This window comes from Xiphias gladius, chromosome 1, assembly GCF_016859285.1.
Source record: "Xiphias gladius isolate SHS-SW01 ecotype Sanya breed wild chromosome 1, ASM1685928v1, whole genome shotgun sequence".
Classification (NCBI taxonomy): Eukaryota; Metazoa; Chordata; class Actinopteri; order Istiophoriformes; family Xiphiidae; genus Xiphias; species Xiphias gladius.
The window spans coordinates 9,335,248-9,356,933 of NC_053400.1; the positions used below are offsets into that span (position 1 = coordinate 9,335,248).

The 21,686-nt window shown below is 42.7% G+C and overlaps 1 protein-coding gene across 1 annotated transcript in view; it reads right to left on the bottom strand.

Annotated features, from left to right (window-relative positions):
- Positions 1 to 21,686, bottom strand: part of LOC120788586 (transcription initiation factor TFIID subunit 4-like) — a 93,042-nt gene that overhangs the window by 61,335 nt on the left and 10,021 nt on the right. Inside the window, exons 3-9 of the mRNA XM_040124465.1 lie at positions 18,126 to 18,278; positions 17,226 to 17,348; positions 16,644 to 16,733; positions 15,331 to 15,540; positions 10,140 to 10,215; positions 8,864 to 8,978; positions 2,000 to 2,169 (exon numbers count right to left, since the gene is read on the bottom strand). Of these exons, the coding sequence (XP_039980399.1) occupies positions 2,000 to 2,169; positions 8,864 to 8,978; positions 10,140 to 10,215; positions 15,331 to 15,540; positions 16,644 to 16,733; positions 17,226 to 17,348; positions 18,126 to 18,278 (937 nt within the window). The remainder of the gene's footprint in view (positions 1 to 1,999; positions 2,170 to 8,863; positions 8,979 to 10,139; positions 10,216 to 15,330; positions 15,541 to 16,643; positions 16,734 to 17,225; positions 17,349 to 18,125; positions 18,279 to 21,686) is intronic.

Consider the following 21,686-nt stretch of genomic DNA (forward strand, 5'->3'; position numbering starts at 1 on the left):
TTATATTTGTACCTCTATCTTGAGGACCAGTTTGAGTTGCATACCTTACGGAGTGAAGACATTTTGGGAAAGTGAGGACATCTTGGTCAGTCCTCACACCACCCTATAAGGGCTGTTTGACGGTTGAGACTTGGTTTTAGGGTTCAGGTTAGAATTATGTTTTTTGTTAGGGTTAGGCTGAGGGTTGTGATGGTTAAGGTTAGGGTAAGGGGCTAGAGAATGCATTATGTCAATGAGTGTCCTCAAAAGGCAGAAGTACAAGTTTGCGCGCGTGTGTGTGTGTGAATGTGTGTGAACTTAAAGGTACCAGTGGACTATCATTACTTTGAGGAGTTTTTCTTGAGAGCTCCAGCTGTGCCTGAGATGGGGGTGGTCCCTGAGGTGGGGGGTGGAGTGCTGTTTTGCAAACTCACACCACCACCACCACCCTCCACCCCCCACCCGCCAACCTCAAGGACAAGCCTAAAGAATTATGAAGGGAGGCAGAGAGAGGTTTGGGAGAGGAGGGCGGCACAAGTGTTTATTTGGAGGGCATAAATAAGAGAGGAGAGGAAACGAGACACGGAGAGACGTGAATACGAAAATACAGAAGATAAAACGAGGCAGCCAACATCCTCTCCTGGAATCAGTAATCAAAAAAGAAGAAAAGTAAAATAAAATAGGGGGAAAAGATGAGCAATCAGGATGTCTCCACTGATTTTAAAATAAAAAAGGTAACAAAGAGAAAGAAAGATTAAACCATTATTTTTACTATGATTCATTACCCGAGTGCAAAGAAAAGACACAGCACCAGCCTTCTTTTGTAGGGCAAAAACAGGGCAGCAAAGGTCACAATGAAGATGTAGTGGGGTGTTCAACGGTAAATGAGAAGGCAGAGCAGAGTGGAACTCGGTGCTTGTACAGTAATAAGGAGCGGTCGAGGCTTTTAGATTGAGTGGAGCTGGCAGGCTGGGGGAGCCTCCCTCGGACTGCTGTCAGCTGGGAGCGTGGAGAGGCCAATCACTGACACAACAAAGCTGCATAAGTGCCACTTTCCCAGCAGGGGGCGCCCTAGCCTCCTGCCTTGTATCATGCTGCGTGCCCCCCCTGAGGAAAGATTTATATTTTTAAACAACCCCTCTGCCCCAAGGTGACGGGGTAACAACCACGCCAAGAGTCCATGCAACGAAACATGACCTGCAGGTCTCAGTGCTACACTAAAGATACTTTAATTGAGATAAAACAAGATGAGAGCACTAGACTCCCCGTCAGGTGGAATTACGTTGTGTGTTTTTTGATCTGATGCACAGGAGCAAGATGCTAGGTACAAGTTTATTTTGAGTAATAACGCTCATTATATGTTTTCACAGGTTTCACTGTGCAGCGGGAACTTAAGGTATATTTAAAGCAATAAAATTAACTGCCGGTAGCTAAAAGAGGTAATGAAGACACGTCTCCACCTGTATCGATTAGCACATGCTATACCGTGTGCTATCAGCGTGTCAAAATCCACTAAAAAGAAATCTCGCTGCCAAGTCTCATTCCTCCAAACTCTGTTCCTTTAGTCCAGAGGACAATCTGACAGCCAGCCTTCAAAAGACAAACCCATAAAGTATTTATGTATGTGCCTGAGGTCCAGTGAGTTCAGACAGCCACTGAAGAATTCATTAAAGGAGGTGAAAGAATTGTTAAGTGTATCAAATTTAAACTGAGGCCAAACAAGAAAAGGCTCAGCCTGAACCACTGACAGAAAGAAAATCAAAACTGTCTTTAGTGATGATGCTATAAACACAGAAACAACATATTGATTTCATCACTACTACAGCAGGAATATTCAGCGTTGGGAGAGTAGGAGGGTGGGGGTAAATTTATGTTAAGATTCTTCCTGCTGCTGTAATAACCACTTTTCTCCTGAGAGGCCAGCTTTCCCTAACCGCAGCTAAGAACATCTAAGAGTTAAATGTTGACGAATTTCTGTGTTACATTGCATAATGGGCAATGGAGATACACAGTATCTTACCGGTTTCCAGAATTCGTCGGTGTAGCAGTCCCGGGTGGAGAAAGGCCTCGTCTTTGCACGAGCGGATCTGCGTTCCCACTAGCTCAGAGTTGGTGGCAAGTATTCTAGCGCTCTCCTCGTTCAGGTTCACCCCGGCCATGGATGCCACATCATTGATGTCATCATCATCCCTGAAACATGAAAGATTGGATATTAGCAAAATACATACAATGTTAAATATAACTCCCTAATTTAAAATACATTACAAAGCCTCTTACATAGGGCACAGCCTAAGTGTATTAAGTGTTTTGTTGGTGTTTAGGACCCAATGACATTTGCACAACTGTACACAAATCTTTTACAAACCTCAAAATAGAAAAATATGCATTTTATTGTGGCACATTTGATGTCCCTTGTCTGGTTCGGATTACAGATTTTGAAGTTTTAACAAATTTGGATCGTGCAACAACGCATTCCAAAACAGACAAAGTGACTGATGCAAATAAAAAAAATTTGCACTACTTCAGGTTGAACTAAAGGAAAATTACTAAAGTCAGTGAAGGTTGAAAACTGATTTGGGCCCCCGATTACGCAGGGGAAAAGGGGCCCACTCGGGAAGTTGACTTCAAGGATTGTGTCTTTGTCACAGCATTGGTGACTCCTACTGGTTGGTCTGTCCACACTGTCTCCTTCTGCCTACATCTTATTAGCAGAAACAAAGGCTGCAGTGCAGGGGGAAATGTTCAATACAAAATTTAAGAAAAAAGGAAAAAAAATCCAAAAGAAAAAAGGTGCAATTCTGCTCTTAATTTTTCTTAGTGAAAAGGATTTCTCCACTACAGAACAAGAATTCAGTTTGGGCATGGCATAAAAGCCTTGTACTCTCACCCTTTCTCCATATCAGTGTTCACGTCCTAATATTATCAACATACAGTGGGGTCCAAAAGTCTTTCGGACCACTGTACGTTCCTCGAAAAACATTTGTTGAATATCCTGTTTTTATTCATGAATATTTTCTTGGAGGAAGTTATGCATTGGTTTTGTTACAGAGGGCTATGTTTTGGTCGTAATGGCACAGAATTCCCATTCCAGAGTCTATTTGTGTCAACACTCGGAGCAGCAGGGAGATGAAGAGCATTTGGATGGAGTTTAGCTCGGTAAGGATGCTCCTGAGGATTGGCACCGAGCTATGATGAATCTAGCTATATGCTAATGTCAGCAAACTCTATTTACACAAACTGCATTGCCACACTTAGCAATGTGTTTTCTCGATGTGCTGGTCATTTCTCACAGCCATAATGTTGACTTCACATTGTTTACATATTAGCAGAGACATAGAAGAGGTAAACGTGCAGAAATTGTGACTGGGTCATTGCATTTGACAGTCAACAAGGTCCACACATCCTTAAAGGCAGTAACTTTCTTTGTGAGATGTCACAAAGACAAATTCCTTCACAATTATTGTACTTGGCAAGTAATGATTCTGACTCTGGCCTGAATTAGCAGAGCGGTGACGTGTTGTGCTCACAGGACTGGCCCAGAGCAAGCAGCAGATTTTCCAAGTGGCTTTGACGGAGGGAACAAAGAACCACAGAACACACACAGAGCGGCCTCTCGCCACTCACTGGCTCACCTCACAGTCATTTACGTCCATGCCACCGTTGTTGGTTGCGACAGAGCCTGTGCATGTGTAACTGTGCTTTTGTGTATGCGTGTGTGTAGTGCGGGCCCTAAGTTCCTTCAAGTGTCTGAGTGCGGGCACACAACGTCAGCCAACTCTACCCCGCCGAGGCCCTCCTGCATCTTGGTGCGGCCACAGAGAGCCGATATGAAACTTGACACCACGGCAGGAGGTTGACAAAGACTATTAGAGCAGCTCCCTAAACCTCACACACCTCTACTTTCTCTCCTCTTTTCCTCCTCTCATCTAGCACTCAGTCTAATTATGACTTCACAGAGAGAATCTACACAACAACACAAGCATGGATACATAGGATTATACCCTGTGCTGCACCTCAGGCTGTGCACCTTCCTTCATCACGTCCTCATGGATAACTTGAACTGTCCTAAAAAGAAACATGCCTGAGGCCAAGTTCGCTCAGGTAAAAAACAAGGCTGCTACGTCCACAGCTGAAAAGTACGCATCTATGTGGCTAATGTACATGAAGGAATAGTGACTGATTACACAAGATCCCTCAAAACGAAAGCAAGCAATCACCAGCCAATCAGGTAGATAGCCTTATCATCTTTGTAATGCTGTTTTGACACGAAGCTGTGTAAACAGAAGCAAAGCCCTCAGCAATCACCATAACAGTAACAGTTCTATTTTTGTGAAGCCAATGCAACAGAACATGGTTTTGTCTTACTGAAGGACAGTGTGGAGTGTGTGAATTTTTAAAAAAATATGCTAATCTCCCCAGGTTTGAGGGGATAAACAAAAATGTTTCACAGTGTACTGTATTTATCTGTCTCTCTTTGGACAGCTCTATACTCTTGTTTACCACGAAAAGCTGACCAAAACAGGTTAGCTTAGATTATCTGAATAAAAAAGATTTGTTGTGTGTGTGTGTGTGTGTGTGTCTATATATATATATATATATATATATATGACTTTTATATGAAAAGTTAAAGTACATGAATAGCATACTTTTTATACACATTTAAATGTTTCAATTATAATTCTCTCTTTCTCTCAAACATTATCTGGTTGGTCAGATTGTTCAAACAAAGCTAATGTAGCCCTTTAAAAAACATAAAAGTGATTTTATGTTTTGTTATTTGATCTCTAGTCAAACCAAAATATCAGCATGAAGGTCGCTGTAACGAGTAAACAGTAGGCTTAGCTTACATGATGCCAGAGAAGTAGTCCTCTTTTTACATTGCGTTAGCACAGCCACAGCTGCAAAACCGCTCAATCCCTGAGACAAAAGTAAGTGTTGCTTCATTTTCACCAGTCAGAATTTACGGTACAAGTATAAGTAGTGAACAATAAAGTACATTGAATCTACTGGGTAACATACTAAAAATGTCTGCAGTCATACAGAGCAGAGATATTAAAACAGTGGCTAAAACTGCGTGGCGCCCTAAAACATCAAACAGTATCCAAGAACACTGGTAATATTATGAGTAATAACGTGTCTTCTTCTTGGAAGGTCTGTTTTCTTGGGCTATTTGAGATCGCGGGGGCTCAAATTAAATGAGAATGCCAAAGACAGGTCTGACGTTAAAAGGAGAGAATGCAATATGAAATGCAAAATATTCCTGACTATACCTCTGCACTAATAAAGCAGAAATGTAATTAGCTTCCACAGCAGCAGAAGAGCAGCCTCTCAGTTATGGTTTGGGTTGGCCTGGGGACATGGAGCCGGCGGTCACATGAATACATATGCATGTCGTTTCCATATCAAGCTTGTGTTTCAGCGAGGGCACGCCATAGGTGGTGGGAGGGCTGCACTTGGTGTTTAGAGATTGTGTGCGAGTGTGTGAATAAATGGAGGTGTATCCAGATCTAAAGCACCCCTTGCCCTCCACCACCACCACCACCATCACCATCACACCCCACACCCCAGCCCTGGGGGTAAAGGTCTCTGTGCCCAGGCAGGGGGCCATGATTGATCCCTGTGACTAACACCCAGGCCATGCAGGCTGAGAGATATGGACCACTGAAGAAGTATTTTCCACAAAGCAGCTTGGGGTTCACTGGGCAGCTGATGGGATATATGTTCATGACCCAAATGGATAGCAGCACTGGTGGCGGTGGTAGCACAGGAGAGGCCAATAAACCCAGCAAAAAGCTAAATACTGCTAGAGTTTTACAAGTTACTGTTATAAATTCAACAGACCCCCAACACTCAAGCTGTAATTATTCAAAAAACATTTTAAAAACCTGGCTAGGTGTAAAAATACCTTGTTTTGCTGTGGCTATTAACAAAACTATATTAAAATTCAAGGCTTTCCTATTTTCTTATATTTAGGCGATATGGAGTGCCATTTTTTCCTTCATGGAGTCTTGGAGCATCTTTATTGTGGCACAGCAACCAATCTGAACATAATCGAATCTTGTGGATGCAGTTTTTCCAAGTCTCTGCATCAACAATTTTTGGGTGGTCACTTTTAAGTCCTAATTGAGTCAAATTTATTTGTAAAGCCTTTTTCTTTTTTTTCTCAAAACAGGCACATCACATAGCAACTTACAGAGCAACAAAGGACGTAACCACAAAGACACAAGAATTAACTCACTTTGCTGGTAAATGATGGAAAAGGGCTGGTGGACTTTTACATCCACTGACAACAGTGATTGGTGAACATAAACTTTTGTTCCTTATTTTGCTTGTGTATCTGTGTGTGTGTGTTTTCCATGTGAATATGTGTTTGTGTGTTTATGTGCACAGATGTGTGTCCACCATGTAGGACAGGGGCTGAGGCTGAGCTCAGAGGTTGGCAGAGGGCTGAGGGCCTCGGCTGGCTCGCCTGTGATTACAGCGGATGTCAAGTGTTTACAGAGAAATGAGGATGGGGAGGAGGGGGCACGGAGGCAGCTGCTTTCACTCTGTACTGTAAACTACACAAACACAAACACACACACATGCACATACTGACACAAGCACTTATACAGACGGCTGTAGCTGTACTGGAAACCCCACAAGCCCTGCAGTGTGTATGTGTGTGTTTGTGCTACAGCTGGCCCGCTGGGACCAGTGGCTCAGAGTGACAGCCATACACACATCAGTGCCCAACTACAGCTGAACACGGTACAGGCTGGGTGGATGAGAGGCTGGTGGCTGCTGACTGACCAAGCCGGCCAGTAGATTTTTTTTCCTTTCTTTCTTCCGGTCACTTTAACATTTTGTGAAAGTTTTCTTCCTTTGTATCTCAAATTTTGTTGCTATGTAAGTGCTTCTCAACATTTTGTCAGAAAGACTTGACTATGAATAAATTTGACCTGAACTAAACATATATTGGCCTTTTACTTTCACACTTTTGTCATAGATGCTCTTCTCTTATCTTAAGCCTTTGTTGATTTGTAAATACACTGTAACATTATGCAAAAAACACTTTTATGAATAAATCTGACCTGACTTGACTATAGACTTGACTATGCTCATTATATGTCGTCAGTGTTGACAATCAAATTCAGTAGAAACTCATAGGGAACTTTTAACAACTTGTAAACGCATACTACTTGTATATTTTCCATTGTCATTTACAGGAAACACAGCAGCTGCCTCTGTTCACAGGTCAAGTCATTATGTTCATGGCTCAGGTTTCAGGACATGGTGCGAAGACACAGTGGCATCCAACAGATCGCTTTGTAACACTGGACTCTGTTCCAACATGTTTATATATCCTCAGGAAAGAAAAACGACAGCAAACAACAAACAGTGTAGGGAACTGTGAAACTGTGAGGTTTCAGACACGAGAAACCAACTGAGGTCCAGCTGAAACCTTAATAGGGAAAGAGTTTAATACACACTGTTTGCAGTGTATGCTAAGAATAAAAATGCTAGTAGCAATTAATTTTTATAGCAGTTATGTTTATCTCTGACTGGAGAAGCATGAAAAAACACAAAACAAATGAGAGATGAAGATAATCTCCACAGAGGTCCATGTCTCATTAAACATTAAAATCAATATCAGGTTCGGCAACCTCTTATTTGACATGAATTAAAACTGTAAGTCATGGAAGTTCAGCAAGTGCATGTTGTCAGAGGAAAACAAAGTACCTGCATGTAGAGATCACATCACGTAAATGGAGCAAGAATGGTGTTAAGGTGTTTGTAGCCCGTTTAAAACACAAGTGCAGACCAGGTAAACTATCACTTGACCTGAATAACAGGAAAATATGCAATGAAATGGCTGACATGCGTCTTCCGTGACTGTGGTGCTGTGCGTTATCGGGCTTATATTGAAACCAGTTTGTTGGTGTGTGGAGGGCCACTGCGATCACCGCGGGGGGAAAAAGGTCGTCAGTAACAAGGGAGCCTGACAGCTTAATTACCAACGCAGCTAAAGATTTATTGGTTTATCAATCAGAGCCCCGGGAGGTGCTTTCCCCTCAGGACACGGGAGCCATTACCATGAACCCGTTGGCCCATGTGACCCAGACTCTTCTTGCCCCAGCCCGGTCACACCGGGGCAATCCTACACCCCTGCTCCCGTCAATACATTTATACACACACATTTGTTACACACACGAACACACACGAATAGTCTTAGACTCTTAGGATATACACAAATGTTCATGTGCACCCAAGCAGGGGCACAAACACAAACACAGAGGAAGAGAGGCATGCACGCAAACATATACACACACACTAGCATGTACGTGCTGCACACACACAGACAAACACAAACACACAAAGCCTCACACAAAGCATGGACCACAAAGGCCAGCATGTGGGCGATGAACCTTTTATGTTTTGAGACAAAAGCCCAGCTGAAGCAGAGACAAGACCAGAGAGAGAGAGCAAAGCTCTGGGCTAAATACCGTATGTTTGACTTAACCAAAGGGTATTTTCAGAACCGCATCCAGAAATTCCAACCATCTGGACACAATTACCTTATTTCTAAATTAAGATTTAGATCATTTCTAATCCTGTCGATGAGTTGTGACACTGACACAAGGAGGGCAATTGTGAGGGTGATCTATTGGCTGGCAGTGTGTTGCTATGTGGTGGGCACGGAGAGAAAGGACCACCGATCAACCAGCCGCGCAGGCTGGCAGCCAGGTGGCCAGCAAGGCAACTGGGATAAACTCTCACAGCCTTAGCTGAGAGTGTAGCCTGTAGTCATGCCGAGGCATCTTAGTGAAATGCTGCCCCCATGTGATGGCTGCTAGGAACAACAGGTGCTCTACAGTTGGTCTCCTGGTGAGAGGAGTTGTACCTGAAAGAGCCTCCTCCGGGGTCATTGAGCTTGTTTTTCTGATTCCCAGAGATCTGAACAGCCAAGCCCACGGGACTTTTCCCTGCTTGGGTGACAGCTCCCTTCCCAATTGTGCCTGTTAAGGAAAGAGAAAGAAAAAAAAAAAGAAGACACTGAACAAAACAGGAAAGGAGTAATGTTATCATTGAAGTGTCCCTTTCTATCAGTGTCAAATATCCTCCTGTCTAACGACTACCTTCAACTGTCTCTGTCTTCCTCGCAGGGGTAGATGGAGGGGAAGTGGGGGAGCGGTACTGTCGCTCTCCCCAGGTTGGTGCGGAGAGCGTCGCTCTGTCAATATCACTGCGCTTCACCGGCTCTCCTTACACTCCTAAACCGCATCCTGCTCCGAGACACGTTTTCCAGAGAGGCACAAGGACTGCCAGAGTGAATTTAAACTTGATTTTAACAGGCATGTTCCTAGCCAAGAGGCACAGAAAAGTATTTTTAGAACTATCCCCGCATTCCAATTTATGGGCATAAAACAACCTACAGATCCTTCACTGCAGGCAATCTTGGGGAAGGGGGCAGATCAAATTTGTATGCACCTCTGATCATACACATACGCACACAAACACACACACACACACACACAGACACACACACACACACACACACACACACGCAAAAACAGGTACAAACACATACACACATTACACACACACCACCTGAGAGCACACAGCTCTCTTAGGGGAGCGTTCCGCCTGGTTGGTGTTGGGGCGATATTTGTGGGCTTCTGTGGGAAGAGTGTTTGTGAATCAGTGTGAGTAAGCAGCAGCGCAAATGTTTGAGAAGGTTTTATAACCAGACAGGAAAAAACACCTGTTCTCTCTGTGGCTCCTGCCTGTTTACACATCTTACAGCCTACTGACAGGACATTTAAAGTTGCACTAATGGTTATCTTCTGTTCACCTTTTTTTGCTGGCTCTTCATTTCACCAGAAGGTCAGGCTGAGTTTGAAAATTTTGAAATATCTGTCTGAGAATGCAGCCTCAATGAAAGATGTAAAGATTGCAGGCCAGAAACAAAATAAAGGTGTGAGTCAGAGGACTGAAACTCAAACTTAGTTTAGGCTTTTCTCTTTAACTGAAACGTTACTTCAGTCTTGCACAATTTTGAAATACCTTTTTCTGAGAATGACATGAATGACTGAAATAAGAGTGGCAAACGGTGTACTTCTGATTAAATTCAGGAGATTCAATCAAAAGCGGCTGAAAAAGGCCTTCAGATGTTCTACCTTGCGCTCTGATAGACTGCGTGATCACCACAGGCATCCGCACCTGGCCACCGACAGGGCCCACTGTCTTGATACCCTGAGGAAGCAAAAAAAATAAATAGAGATTATGTACTTGACTGTAGCAATTCAAAGAATGAAACAATTTGAAAGTGAGAGAGGAGTTTAAAAAAAAGTAATTGAAATTGCATGCCTGCTAAACTGCCTCCCCATTTTTGCACCAGCCCCAAAGAAAAGGAAAAGGAAAAACTAACTTTTGCTCCCCTTTCAGTCATAGTTTGCAAGAAATGATCCGGAGACAAGCTGGCCAAGTGCCACTTTTGTTTTACAGTGCACCAATTTCTATTCTACTATAACACATTGAAAATAGGATAGAGAGCAGGACAGATGCAGAAGAAATACAAGAATGATGGATTCTATAATGGCTAAATCTATACACTGTACTGAGAATGTGGACATTAATTTAAATGCACCAAGAGGATGGATTTCTTTCACTGTATGTGACCTACATTTGCGTGCATTTCCAGATAAGACAAAGGCAATAAGAAGTCAAGACTGCAGTGAAAAAGTAGTTTAGATGAAGAATAAGTAGTAGTAGTAGAAGAAGAAGGAGCAGAGGGGGTGAAGGGGTTGTGCTGGGCTATTAGAGTCACTTCCTTCCTTGGTAGCAGCCACAGGCCGAGCCTCAGGCTCAGCCATCCATTTCTACCAGTTTGCTTCTTGCTGCATATTTTTCAGCCTTGTTTTCCATTCCCTGACACATGCTATATTACTGTTCAAGCTACTGAAAAAAGACAGAGGCAATTTTTCCCAAAGATCCACTGCAGGGGCCTGCGAGAAAGGGAGGGAAAGGGGAAAAAAATGCATTCAGCACAGGCAGAGATAGCTAGCACCTCTGGCCAGCCGGCGACACAGTTAAGAGAGGGAAAAAAACTCAGGTAGAAAAGTTTGGGAATCAGGGGGTAAAAGGGAAGACACTAAAACTGAAACTACTGCTTGTATTTCATTTCAAAAAACCTTTTCATGCTCATAAACATCCCTTACAGGAGTGAAATTAAATGTAAGACGTTATCTTAATTACCGTAAACAAACAATTCAAACAATTTATGTTTTAAATGATTGCAAATATTTGTCACATAATATTGATATTGTTAGTGCTGGTATTCCTAAAATATGTCGCAGCTTCTTTAATGAAACTCTGAAAGTGTTTGGTCTAGGAACAGCATGTTCATTGTGTAAAGCAATATTTGTTTGTGCTTAAAAGTAATCGTGCAGATTTCCCACAAAATCCAATCCAGAAAAAAAGGATCTAAGAGTACAGGCTGCTGCCAGTCGTTTCAATGACCAACGACCCTGTTTGTTGAAAGTAATCATACTAATATTGATAATATATGTATATGTGTCAAGACCAAACACAATATGACTTATGTAACTGATAACACTGCTGCATAACTATGACTAATAATCAATGGCTGCATGGATGTATTTTAGCCTATGAGGTTGCGGCTATTTATATTTTGCTTTGTGTTTATATTGTTATATTAGTTGAAGAACAAGGTTGAAAATTTAACTGTTACCTTTTAATGTATATACTGTATAACTCCACATGTAATGAAACTATACATACTTACAATTATACACACTGTTACATTGAAGAATTCACCACTATGTAGTGGTGTGGCCAAGTTACTACTCTCCATTCATTCACTGTTTTATCAAGTCCATTCACTCCTGAGGAAGTTTAAGGCCCAGCAAGTTTCATTATAGTTAGTGGTATAATTTTTTCAAAATAAAAATTTTACATTTTGAACTGAAACAAACCATAACTACTTTAAATTTGTACCATATCACATCTACTGTATATACTTCCATACTACTCCAAGAAATGTTTCCCATATTACTGTGGTAAGAGCAAATTTTTTAGCTTAATTCAACTGGCTGTCTGGTTTGAGACTTTTGGTGTGCCAGGGGCGATCATTTACTAATGTTTGTGTGGTAGCTTATGTTGGTGTTGTATGCATGTGTGTGTGCGTGAGAAAGAGAGAGAGAGATGGAGAGAGTGAGAGAGACCAGAGGGTTGTTCTGGACATAGACTGCGGCCGCCCCATTGCTTTATAATTGACCTGGGGCTGACCTAGTTACCTCGCTTCACCCTTCGACGGTTAACGGACAGAGGGAGGGAGGGAGTGAGATGAGATGAGAGAGCAATGTGGGGATAGATACAGTGAAAGAAACTGTTGGAAAAAGATGGGGCGAGAGCAGAGGGGGCTAAAAGGGAAAAAAGAGAGAAAGCAAAGGGAGAGAAAAAGCTAGAAAAAGGAAAATAGAGAGAGAAAAAAGAGAGGGAGAGAGTGAAGAGGAGGGAAAGTGAAAGAATGAGAGAAAGACAGAGAGAAAATGTGAAAGAAAAAGAGAGAACTCTCTAACTCACCCACCCCTCTGCCTGGACCAGACCAATTTGAATCTGACCTTGCTTGACCCATCCACAGACGCCTGGGCACTGTGTGATTGCATGATTTTTCAGTATACTGCATGCTTGCACACACATGCAGTATACTCACACACCCATGGTAATGTGGCACAGCTGTGAGTTCAGTGAGGCTGTTGGTGTCCAGTGCTGGACACTGCAGGTTACCTGGCCTTACTTCAGCTGGATGTCCACACTGTCGCTACTTAAAACCTATGGATAGTACTAGCCATCACAGTCACTATAGAACACTGTATATCAAAAATATGTAGGACAGGTGACATGGCATTAAAGTGGCAATCTCGAAGATTTTCATTCAAATAAATGTCTATAAAGTCACTATCTATCGCCAAATCAGGGAAACACAATAGTGACTGAGCCTATGGCCTACTGATGAAAGTACTGCAATAGTTATATATTTGCGGTATTACAAACTGGGTGTCTGTGGCGACATTCCCAGAAGAAATGCTGTATTAAGTTACTGCTAATAAAAACTGAACATTTCCTACTGCTTCAGCTTCACATTAAAAGCATTTAACTGGCGAAACACAAGGCGACTTTTACTATGAAGTAGTCACAGGAAATGCAATATGTTTGTCAGTGAGCTTAGCACTTACCGCTATCGTTCATCAAAACTGCGTCTACAAAACAAGACAACGGTTATTTTGGGCATTTTCAGACAGCGGATCAGTTTGAAATATTGCAGGGAGTAATGGAACATAAAGGAGCAGCCACAGTGGACTGTTAGATGAAGAGCTGCAGGCGACGGGCTGCACACCTCCAACTTCTCAGGGAGGTAACCAACTCCTTTCACTGTGCCCTGCTGTTCGTAGACTCATGCGGTGTGCAGCATAAAATCAAATCAGTTGCTCACAGAGTGATGGAAAAAAGCCAATTTTTGCCTGACTTCTGTATTGAAATGACAACAACAGTAACTACAGGTGTCGCCGAATCAACCAGGACTGAAATCTTCGAGATTGCCACTTTAAATGACGCAGGGTATAGAGAGTGTTTTTCAACCAGAGGATAGGGATTTAAACTCTGTGTCAGAAAGCACCCTTAGAAAGTGTACTTAAATGTGTAAAATGTTTAAAACTTTTATGTGATTATAGCATCTTTCAAATTATTCTAATGGCATATTTTTGGTGTTTGTAGAAAAACACTGAGAATTGGTGCAGTCAATCTGTTGCTTTTACCTCATTCATCTCAGTGTCCCTAAGGTAAGATCTGTGGCACAGGGTGGGGCAGGGGACACCAGCGTATATTTTTCTCTCTAACAGTGTCCTTAAGATACTACCACCATGGTTAGAAATTTTCAAATTGTAAGCTTTGGAGCATCAACCAAGACAAAAACTAGATTTCCATTCAAGATTTTTTTTTTTTTTTTTTTTTTTTTTTTTAAATATTTGTGATTAGAATTTGGTGGTTGTGGTTGTTGTGGTTGTGGTGGTTGTGTTTGTGTTGGTGGTGGTTGTGGTTGTGGTTGTGGTGGTGGTGGTGGTTGTGGTTGTGGTTGTTGTGGCAGGGGGGGGAAACAAGCACGCTACATGCTCTCATGTGCACCCTGAGTGACAGGCACACAGAGAGGGTGAGAAATAAAAACAGAAAAAAAAAAAAAAAAACAGGCCGGTCCACCGGCCCACGTTATTGTTTATTCACTTATCAATTGAAGGTGACAGAACATAGTTCCAGATCGTTCTTGTCCACTTTAACCCCTGAGTATAGCAAAGTGACCGTACAGTTCCTGGGTTGATCAGAGGCCAGTAGTAGAGTTTGCTGAGACTGAGCATATCCAAGGTGTGAATATCTCCAAGATTTACAGTATGTATGTGCGTCTCATTAAAGTCCCTACCATGAAAATTTTTTTTTTTCCTGAAGACAGAAAATGTTTCTGTGTGGAGTTTGCATGTTCTTTCTCTGTCTGCATGGAGATCTGTCTGGGTTGTATTCTTAATAATCTTGTTTAGATGACTGTACATATTTTTTAAGTCCTAAGCCTCTCATAAAGCTTTTCCTTTTTTTTGGTAAACTGAGTGTGGTTCCTCAGTGACTTTGTAACTCACTGTTGGCTATGTGACTCCCAGCCATGGCACTGTGACACTCTCCAGCCTGATTATTCAGCCTTGTGTAAGATCCATAGACACACAGACACAGACACACACACACACACACACACACACACACACACACACACACACACACACACACACACACACACACACACACACACACACACACACACACACACACAACATCCCCCGCAGGTCTGCATCCATCACGTTCTCGCACTTCTCCATTGAATGCAGGGATATTGTGGGTAAATATTTGTCACATCTATTACCTGACCAGCATAGCTTTAACTCTCTCCATCCTCACTAACCTTACATACACATTTCTGTGCACATGACTACCACCTAATAACAGTAAGAGCAAATGAGACTCATCTGCAGATTTACATCTGTACATTTTTAATATCCACTCTTGTTCTGAACTTTAATGTATTTTATCTGCTTTATTGTGCTGCAATGAACCTAGTTTCCACATACACATATATCTATTTAATGTAACTATAAGGTTAGGGATCCAACAGCCGAAGCTGCTTCTTCTCGTGCGATCAATGTTAGTCACTCTTTGCTTTAATTCAGTTAAATACAAACTGTAAATATAAATATTGTGGTAACTGTGTCTGCACTGGAGACTATTCCAGCTGGTCCACTCCATACATACCATTGCAGCTGCATGTCCGAGCGTCCCAGCAGGCAGTGCACTGGCACCCATAGTGGTGCTGATGCTGTTAGGGTGGCGTATGCGGACAGCTGGCCCAGCCACAATGGCAGGGGGGACGCCACCGGGTGCCGGTTTCACTCCCTGCTGCGGGGGCTGGGTCAGGGACTGCTGACTATTCAGCAAAGACAGCCTCAGGGCCGGGAGGCTCTTCTGTTGACAGGCAGAGGCCAGAGTTTATATTCATAGAGCAAAATAGCCATGCATGAGAAAATACCATACACAGCTGCAAAAACAAATAGTGCTGTGGCACCGGCTAATTTAGTATAATGTTATCAGAAAAACATGGCTACAGGTGGCTAAAGAAACACCTGCTGAGACATATGACAATACCTGTTTGTGCAGCTTTTACAAAAGGACTCATGGTTTTATATGTTGTAAAAAAAAAAAAAAAAACAACCTTATAATTTTACCCTGAAATTGTTAAATTTGATTTCAGGATAATTTACCTGCAGCATGCTTAACACCATATATGCCATGCATGAAAAATGGCCATTAGCCTTTCTGATTACCCATTGTCAAAGCCGACCTTAGGAGCTGAGGTTTCATCATACAGACTATTTCAGGCCGTTTTTTGACATAAGTGACCTAACATTGCATGACAACATGTGTTTGTGGCTTGGTTGGGCGGTTGGGCGCCTTGATGTGACACTCATCATGGTTTGCTGAAGAAACCTGCTGGCTACTGACAGGGACGGCTGGCGGGGCCACTGTCACACACAGTCAGAAGTCAAGCCAGAGGGTGTGTGTGTGTGTGTGTGTGTGTGTGTGTGTGTGTGTGTGTGTGTGTGTGTGTGTGTGTGTGTGTGTGTGTGTGCACGCGCATGCTCATTCTACTGTCAGGCCTGGCCATCACTGGCCCTGGTAGCAGGGAAAGGACTACTTAAGGGCATCGGGAAAATACCTGAGAGCGGCAGCTTAAGGAGCCAGGTTAGGGGATGATTTTAGGGGCCAAGTTAGGAAGCAGTTCAGGAAACAATTTCAGGGGTCATTTTCGAAAGTAGCCATGGGGTCCAGTAAACAGCCAATAGGGCCCCCGTTTAGAGAAGTACTTTATGAGGCAGGTGTAGGGTTAATTGCTAGGTAGCCAGCTTAAAAGACCAGTTTTAAGATCAGTTTTGAGAGAACTTTAGCTGTCAGGGTAAGCGATCTAGTTCAGGGAACCATTGCGTCAGCCAGTGTGGGAAGCAGTGTCAGATTTGATATAGCTATCTTAGAGAGAAGGTTAAAAAGAAGATTTCAAGCAAGAGCCCCACCTTGAGAAAGGGCACCAGGTAAGGCTGCGGAGACGACTTGAGTTCAGTCTGCAGCCGGCTGGTGAACTCTTCCGGTTCAATCTTGGCATCCTGTTAGGTAAAGAGTAAAGTATAAATGCCACTCCAGAAGAGAAGCCAGACAGTAAGTTAAGTACACCATGGTGACTTGAACACAGAAAGATGAATTCCCATCACCGGAGCCTATGATCAGCTACACTACTCCCGTCCTGACAACACGCATCAAAAGATCTAAATTCATGATAGAGAAAGGAGAGTTTTGGAAAGAGTTGCATGCTGCCATCTAGAGGTTTGACATTTTTAGTACAACAACACTTTAAAGGGACAAATTTGACTTACATGTGCATACATTTCAAAGTGCAAAAGCTAAGAATAAGAAGAAACACTGTCATTCAGATGTAAAGGAGCGCTTGTCAAGACTATGGCAGTTTTTTGTCAGACTTTACAGTAAAGTAAAGTTCTAACAGTGTCCGCAAATTTCCCCAAACACACTTGCACAATTCCATGATGTCTACTGTAAATGAACAGTATTTGTTTGTTGGTTGGTTGGTTTTTGAAGCTCACCAGCAAGTCCTGAACCAGAGCCTTGACGTTCTTGGAAGTCTCAGGGGACGGAGAATTGTGAGACGCCAGCTTGATAAGTGTGGCCAGGAAATTCTTGCACTTCTTCACATTCTCTTGCATTTCCTGTCAGAAGACCAAATAAAATGTTTATTTACCCTCTATCTGAAATTTTAAAAAGCAGCAGCTTTGACGAATTGCTCAGTGTTTTAGTGTGAGAGATTATAGGATCAAAGATGCTACAGTAATCAACATTTAAAGAAAGGATTTGATTTTTCTATTAGTCTAGGAACAGCGCCAATGTAGGCATCAGAACGTCTTGTATTTTCGTTGCATTTCCATAATTAATATTTTACACCAATACAACAGAATGAAGTTACTTGGACTGATAAAGGAGCTGACAAGCATCAGTCACAAATCAGTGCATTGTGCACACTTAGCATGTTGCCCTGTCATCTTTGTAGCCAAATGAGACATGGCACCTGTCCGCTCAAACTGCCAGTGGCAACAAACTGCAGCCCCTATGAGATCTCTACGGCCTGGATATTTGGAGCTGTGAGTGTCTGTGTGTGTGTTCTTTTTAATCTGTGTGCATTATACTGTATGCATGTGTCTATGGCTTTACCTGTTTGTCCCTTAATGTGTAATCACATGTGTACATGATGGGTCTGTGCTTTTATGTCTGTGTCTGTATGTCCTTGGTTTGCTATGCACTTGTGTGAATGTACGAGTGTGAACGTGTGTGGGCATGTGTGAGACTCTTTGTCCACGGCCAGCTGTTTGAGGCGGTGAGGCTGTGGGTCCAGGGCTGAGCTCGTGACACAGCCAGCCTGCTGGCAGCTGTGACAGTGCCTGCGCCCTTGGGGGTGGAGTGTGGGCGGTGGAGGAGGGGAGAGAACGGACCTGGGACACAACAGAAGCTCCGGGGGCCGCTGCGATGCCCGTCTGTGGAGGCTGCACTGGCTGTGAGGTAGCCTGGGCCGGGGCCTGGGGGGCCATAACCACAGGGGTCTGCTGCGGAGCCGTCACAGCCACGGCCGGTGCCACAGGGCCCTTCTGGAAGAGCAAGGAAGAGACAGAGAGATAAACAGGACGTGACGCCTCGCTCGCAGCAAGGCCACAGAGAACAGGAGGCAGGCGCCACAGCGCTCCTGTCACATCTGGTGTCCTGACTTCGGTGGACATTGCTTAACAGACAAGGAGGACGACAGGGAGGTGGTAACAAGCTAGAGGCTCGGAAAGACAGGAGGCCATCAAAGCTTTTCTTAATAGTCACCTACCTGACAAGGGCAACCCTCCATCTTCCTACCATGATTTATTACCGGTACTTCCAAACATTAGCTACCTATTGTCTACTTTATCATAATTATATTTGAAAGAATAAATGACTAGAAAAGATCTCACATCCAAAACAAAAATTTTGGTCAACAGATGAGGTGCCAACAGCAGTCTCTCACTCTAAAGCCCTCATCACCTCTTTCGAATCTCGCAGGGCCTGTTCACACTTGGCAATAAAATACATCTTATGTGATGCAATCGTAAGTGGACAGTTCTAAATCCAGGTGTGAATGGACCCAAACTGCAGAGGATACATTAGGGTCTGATCACTCAAGCCACATATGGATGGGGGCAAGGCAACATGTACGTCCACATACCGTACTTGTATGTGATGAAGCCGTGTAGTGTACTGTGAGCCAAAATATGTTCCTATCTTCACTTAATGGCTGCCTAGCTAGTGTGTATATACGAAGAAAAATCTCCAACACAGGGGAAAGCTCTTGAAGAGTGAGCCTTGACAACACAAGCTCTTCTCTGAGCACATATGTACAGTATAGTGCATGTTTTCTGTTTAGCAAAAACCAGTTTCTCCGCTGGAAAAAAAATCAAAAACAAGCAGAGAATCTGCAAAGCGCCTCAACTGGGTCTTGATGCAGCCTGGATACTCATTATCTGGATAGGAATCACTGGATTTGATCCAGTAAATAAGTCCTCAGATTTACTGAGGACTCTCCCATTTCTGAGGTACTCCCATTCCTCGTACCTCAGAAATGGGAGAGTTCGATTTAAAATATTATCTCCGGCAGTGCCAGTGTACAGTACATGATGTTATGATGTGTAGCCAGGACAGCAATACCCAGCAGTTACATTCGTTTTCAGTTGATGGGAATCATGGTTATTATTCCAATTTTTCTCTGCAAATAATGTTTGAAAAATGTATGTTTTTATCCATACTATAGACACATTTTGCAGAAGTTACTTAATGTTCATTATTGTATCTTTAACAACGGAATGATTATATCCCACAGCAACATTTTAAATGCTTGGGATAATTAAAAACCTCAACAATAATGAATTATGATTTCATCTTCAAGTGCTAGTGGTACAATGTGACATTGATGAGTTCTAAGTCGGAACAGCTTTGCATTTACATGCAATTGGGGTCCCATTCTCGAGTGTGTAGAAAGCAAGTGTCATTCGTTTTAGTACCAGCTAGATTCTCCCAGCTGGTTCGCAACTTACTGTCTTACCTCTAGAATACCAGTAAGGCATAACACTATTTGTTGACATGAAATTTGTCTAATGGCATCCAAAGGCAGAGGATTGAAAAATAGACAAGTAAGGAGAGTTATCTCACTGGGCGGAGTGCAGGACAGGAGGAGGAGGAGGAAGAAGAGGAAGAGGAGGAAGTCTGGAGGGCAGGGCTGGAAGGAGTGAGAGAGGGAGATGGTACCATCTTGGCCGGGGTCAAAGGACACTGCCTGGTGGTCTGAGAGGTCACAGGAGACTGCAGGAAAGAAAGAGAGCAACAAAGAGAAGGAAAAGAGAAGGAACAGGGAAACAGAGAGCATAAAGACATCAAAGAAAGTGGGTGAAGGAGGGCGAACAGGGGAGATAAATGATAACAGGCACCTGAAAAGATACAAAGAATGAAATACAGCGAAGGTGAGGTGATGTCAGTTTCAGAAGTGAACGAGAGAGTGAGGAGGAAGTGGATGGAGGGCAGAGGAAAGAGCAAAAGAGGAAGAAAAGAGGAGTAGCGTGCCTTGCAGAGAGATGAGGAAAGGTCATGACAGCAGGAAAGAAGAAAGAAAGTGGCAGCATGTTCGTGGTAGTGAAGACTGAAAAAGGAGAAGAGGGCGTTTAGTTGGGTAGCAGTGGGTCATTGTGGCATGGTGCTGGGTCTGATGGGAGGCATAGAAAAACCTGTGTGTTCACATACCAACAATTCCGCTGACATTTACATTTCTGATTTTACTAATCGGGAAACCCTGTCACATGTTTTCCTGTTGCCACAAAGTGTAAAAAGCGATGTACTGGAAAACAAAGAGGGAAAATCACTTATCACTTATTATTTGACTTCTGGCCCAATCCAACCAGCAGGTTTTATTGTATAAGAAACCTCCTATATTTGCTACGGCAGAGGAAAAAGCAGCAGATGTCTGATTGGCTGGGCGTACGAATGGCCACTTATATTTGGCTAAAAAGTGCCACCAACTCAGGGAAATAGTTGATGCATAAAGTGCCACTTTTCAAATCATGGTTGTTGCATGATTTAGCATGTAATCATGACTTTGTATATATACTCTAATGTCACAACTGACCAACTTTATAATGGAGAGAAAATGTTAGTTAGACTCCTGAGAGCTTCGGTAACAAATTCACAATGTAAGTTATGACATTGTCCTTATTTCTTTGCCTATAATCAAGTTATTCAAGGCCTCAGCATTTACAAGCGTTTACTATGAAATACAGACAATGGATGATTAGTTTGTAGAGGTTGGATAAAGTTGACGTTTCTTGGAACACTATTTTTCTAGTGCGAAATTAGCTTACATAACTGGCATTTGGTTTAATGAACACCGCAGACATAATAATAATTGGAATGACTAATGCAACTAATAAAGAAATTAGCATAAGAAGCAATCTGCAAAGACCCAATTACATCTAGAAATATGCCTGTGTATCTCTTCCTGATGCTGTCTAGGATAAGAAACCTGAATTGGATGTAACAGAAAGGGGAGGATGGTAAGATACAGCCCATCAGTTACAGTAAATTAACCGGATCAACAATATGTATTGTAGGTAAAGTTTAAACAATACAACCACGATAAATTCCCTAATTTAGCCTTTTACTGACCACAAATTTGCATTACTGTGTGTATATCAGGTCTAGCCACCGCTGCAACACTATGCTCCAGTGATATTTTATATTCCATCCAGGAGAATCTCCTACAATACTGGCCACCAAATTAAAGATGAGGGCAGAAATGAATGAACATATGATAGAGAAATAAAACCATACATTTAGTACAACAGATCATGCAGGACATACTGTATATGAGAGCGATTAGGTTGATTAAATCACTCGATGGACACACTGTATGGACAGATTCTTTTCATTATCGTATTGCTGGCATCTTACTACACATTAACTGGGAGGTTTAAATGCTGACATTCATCTTT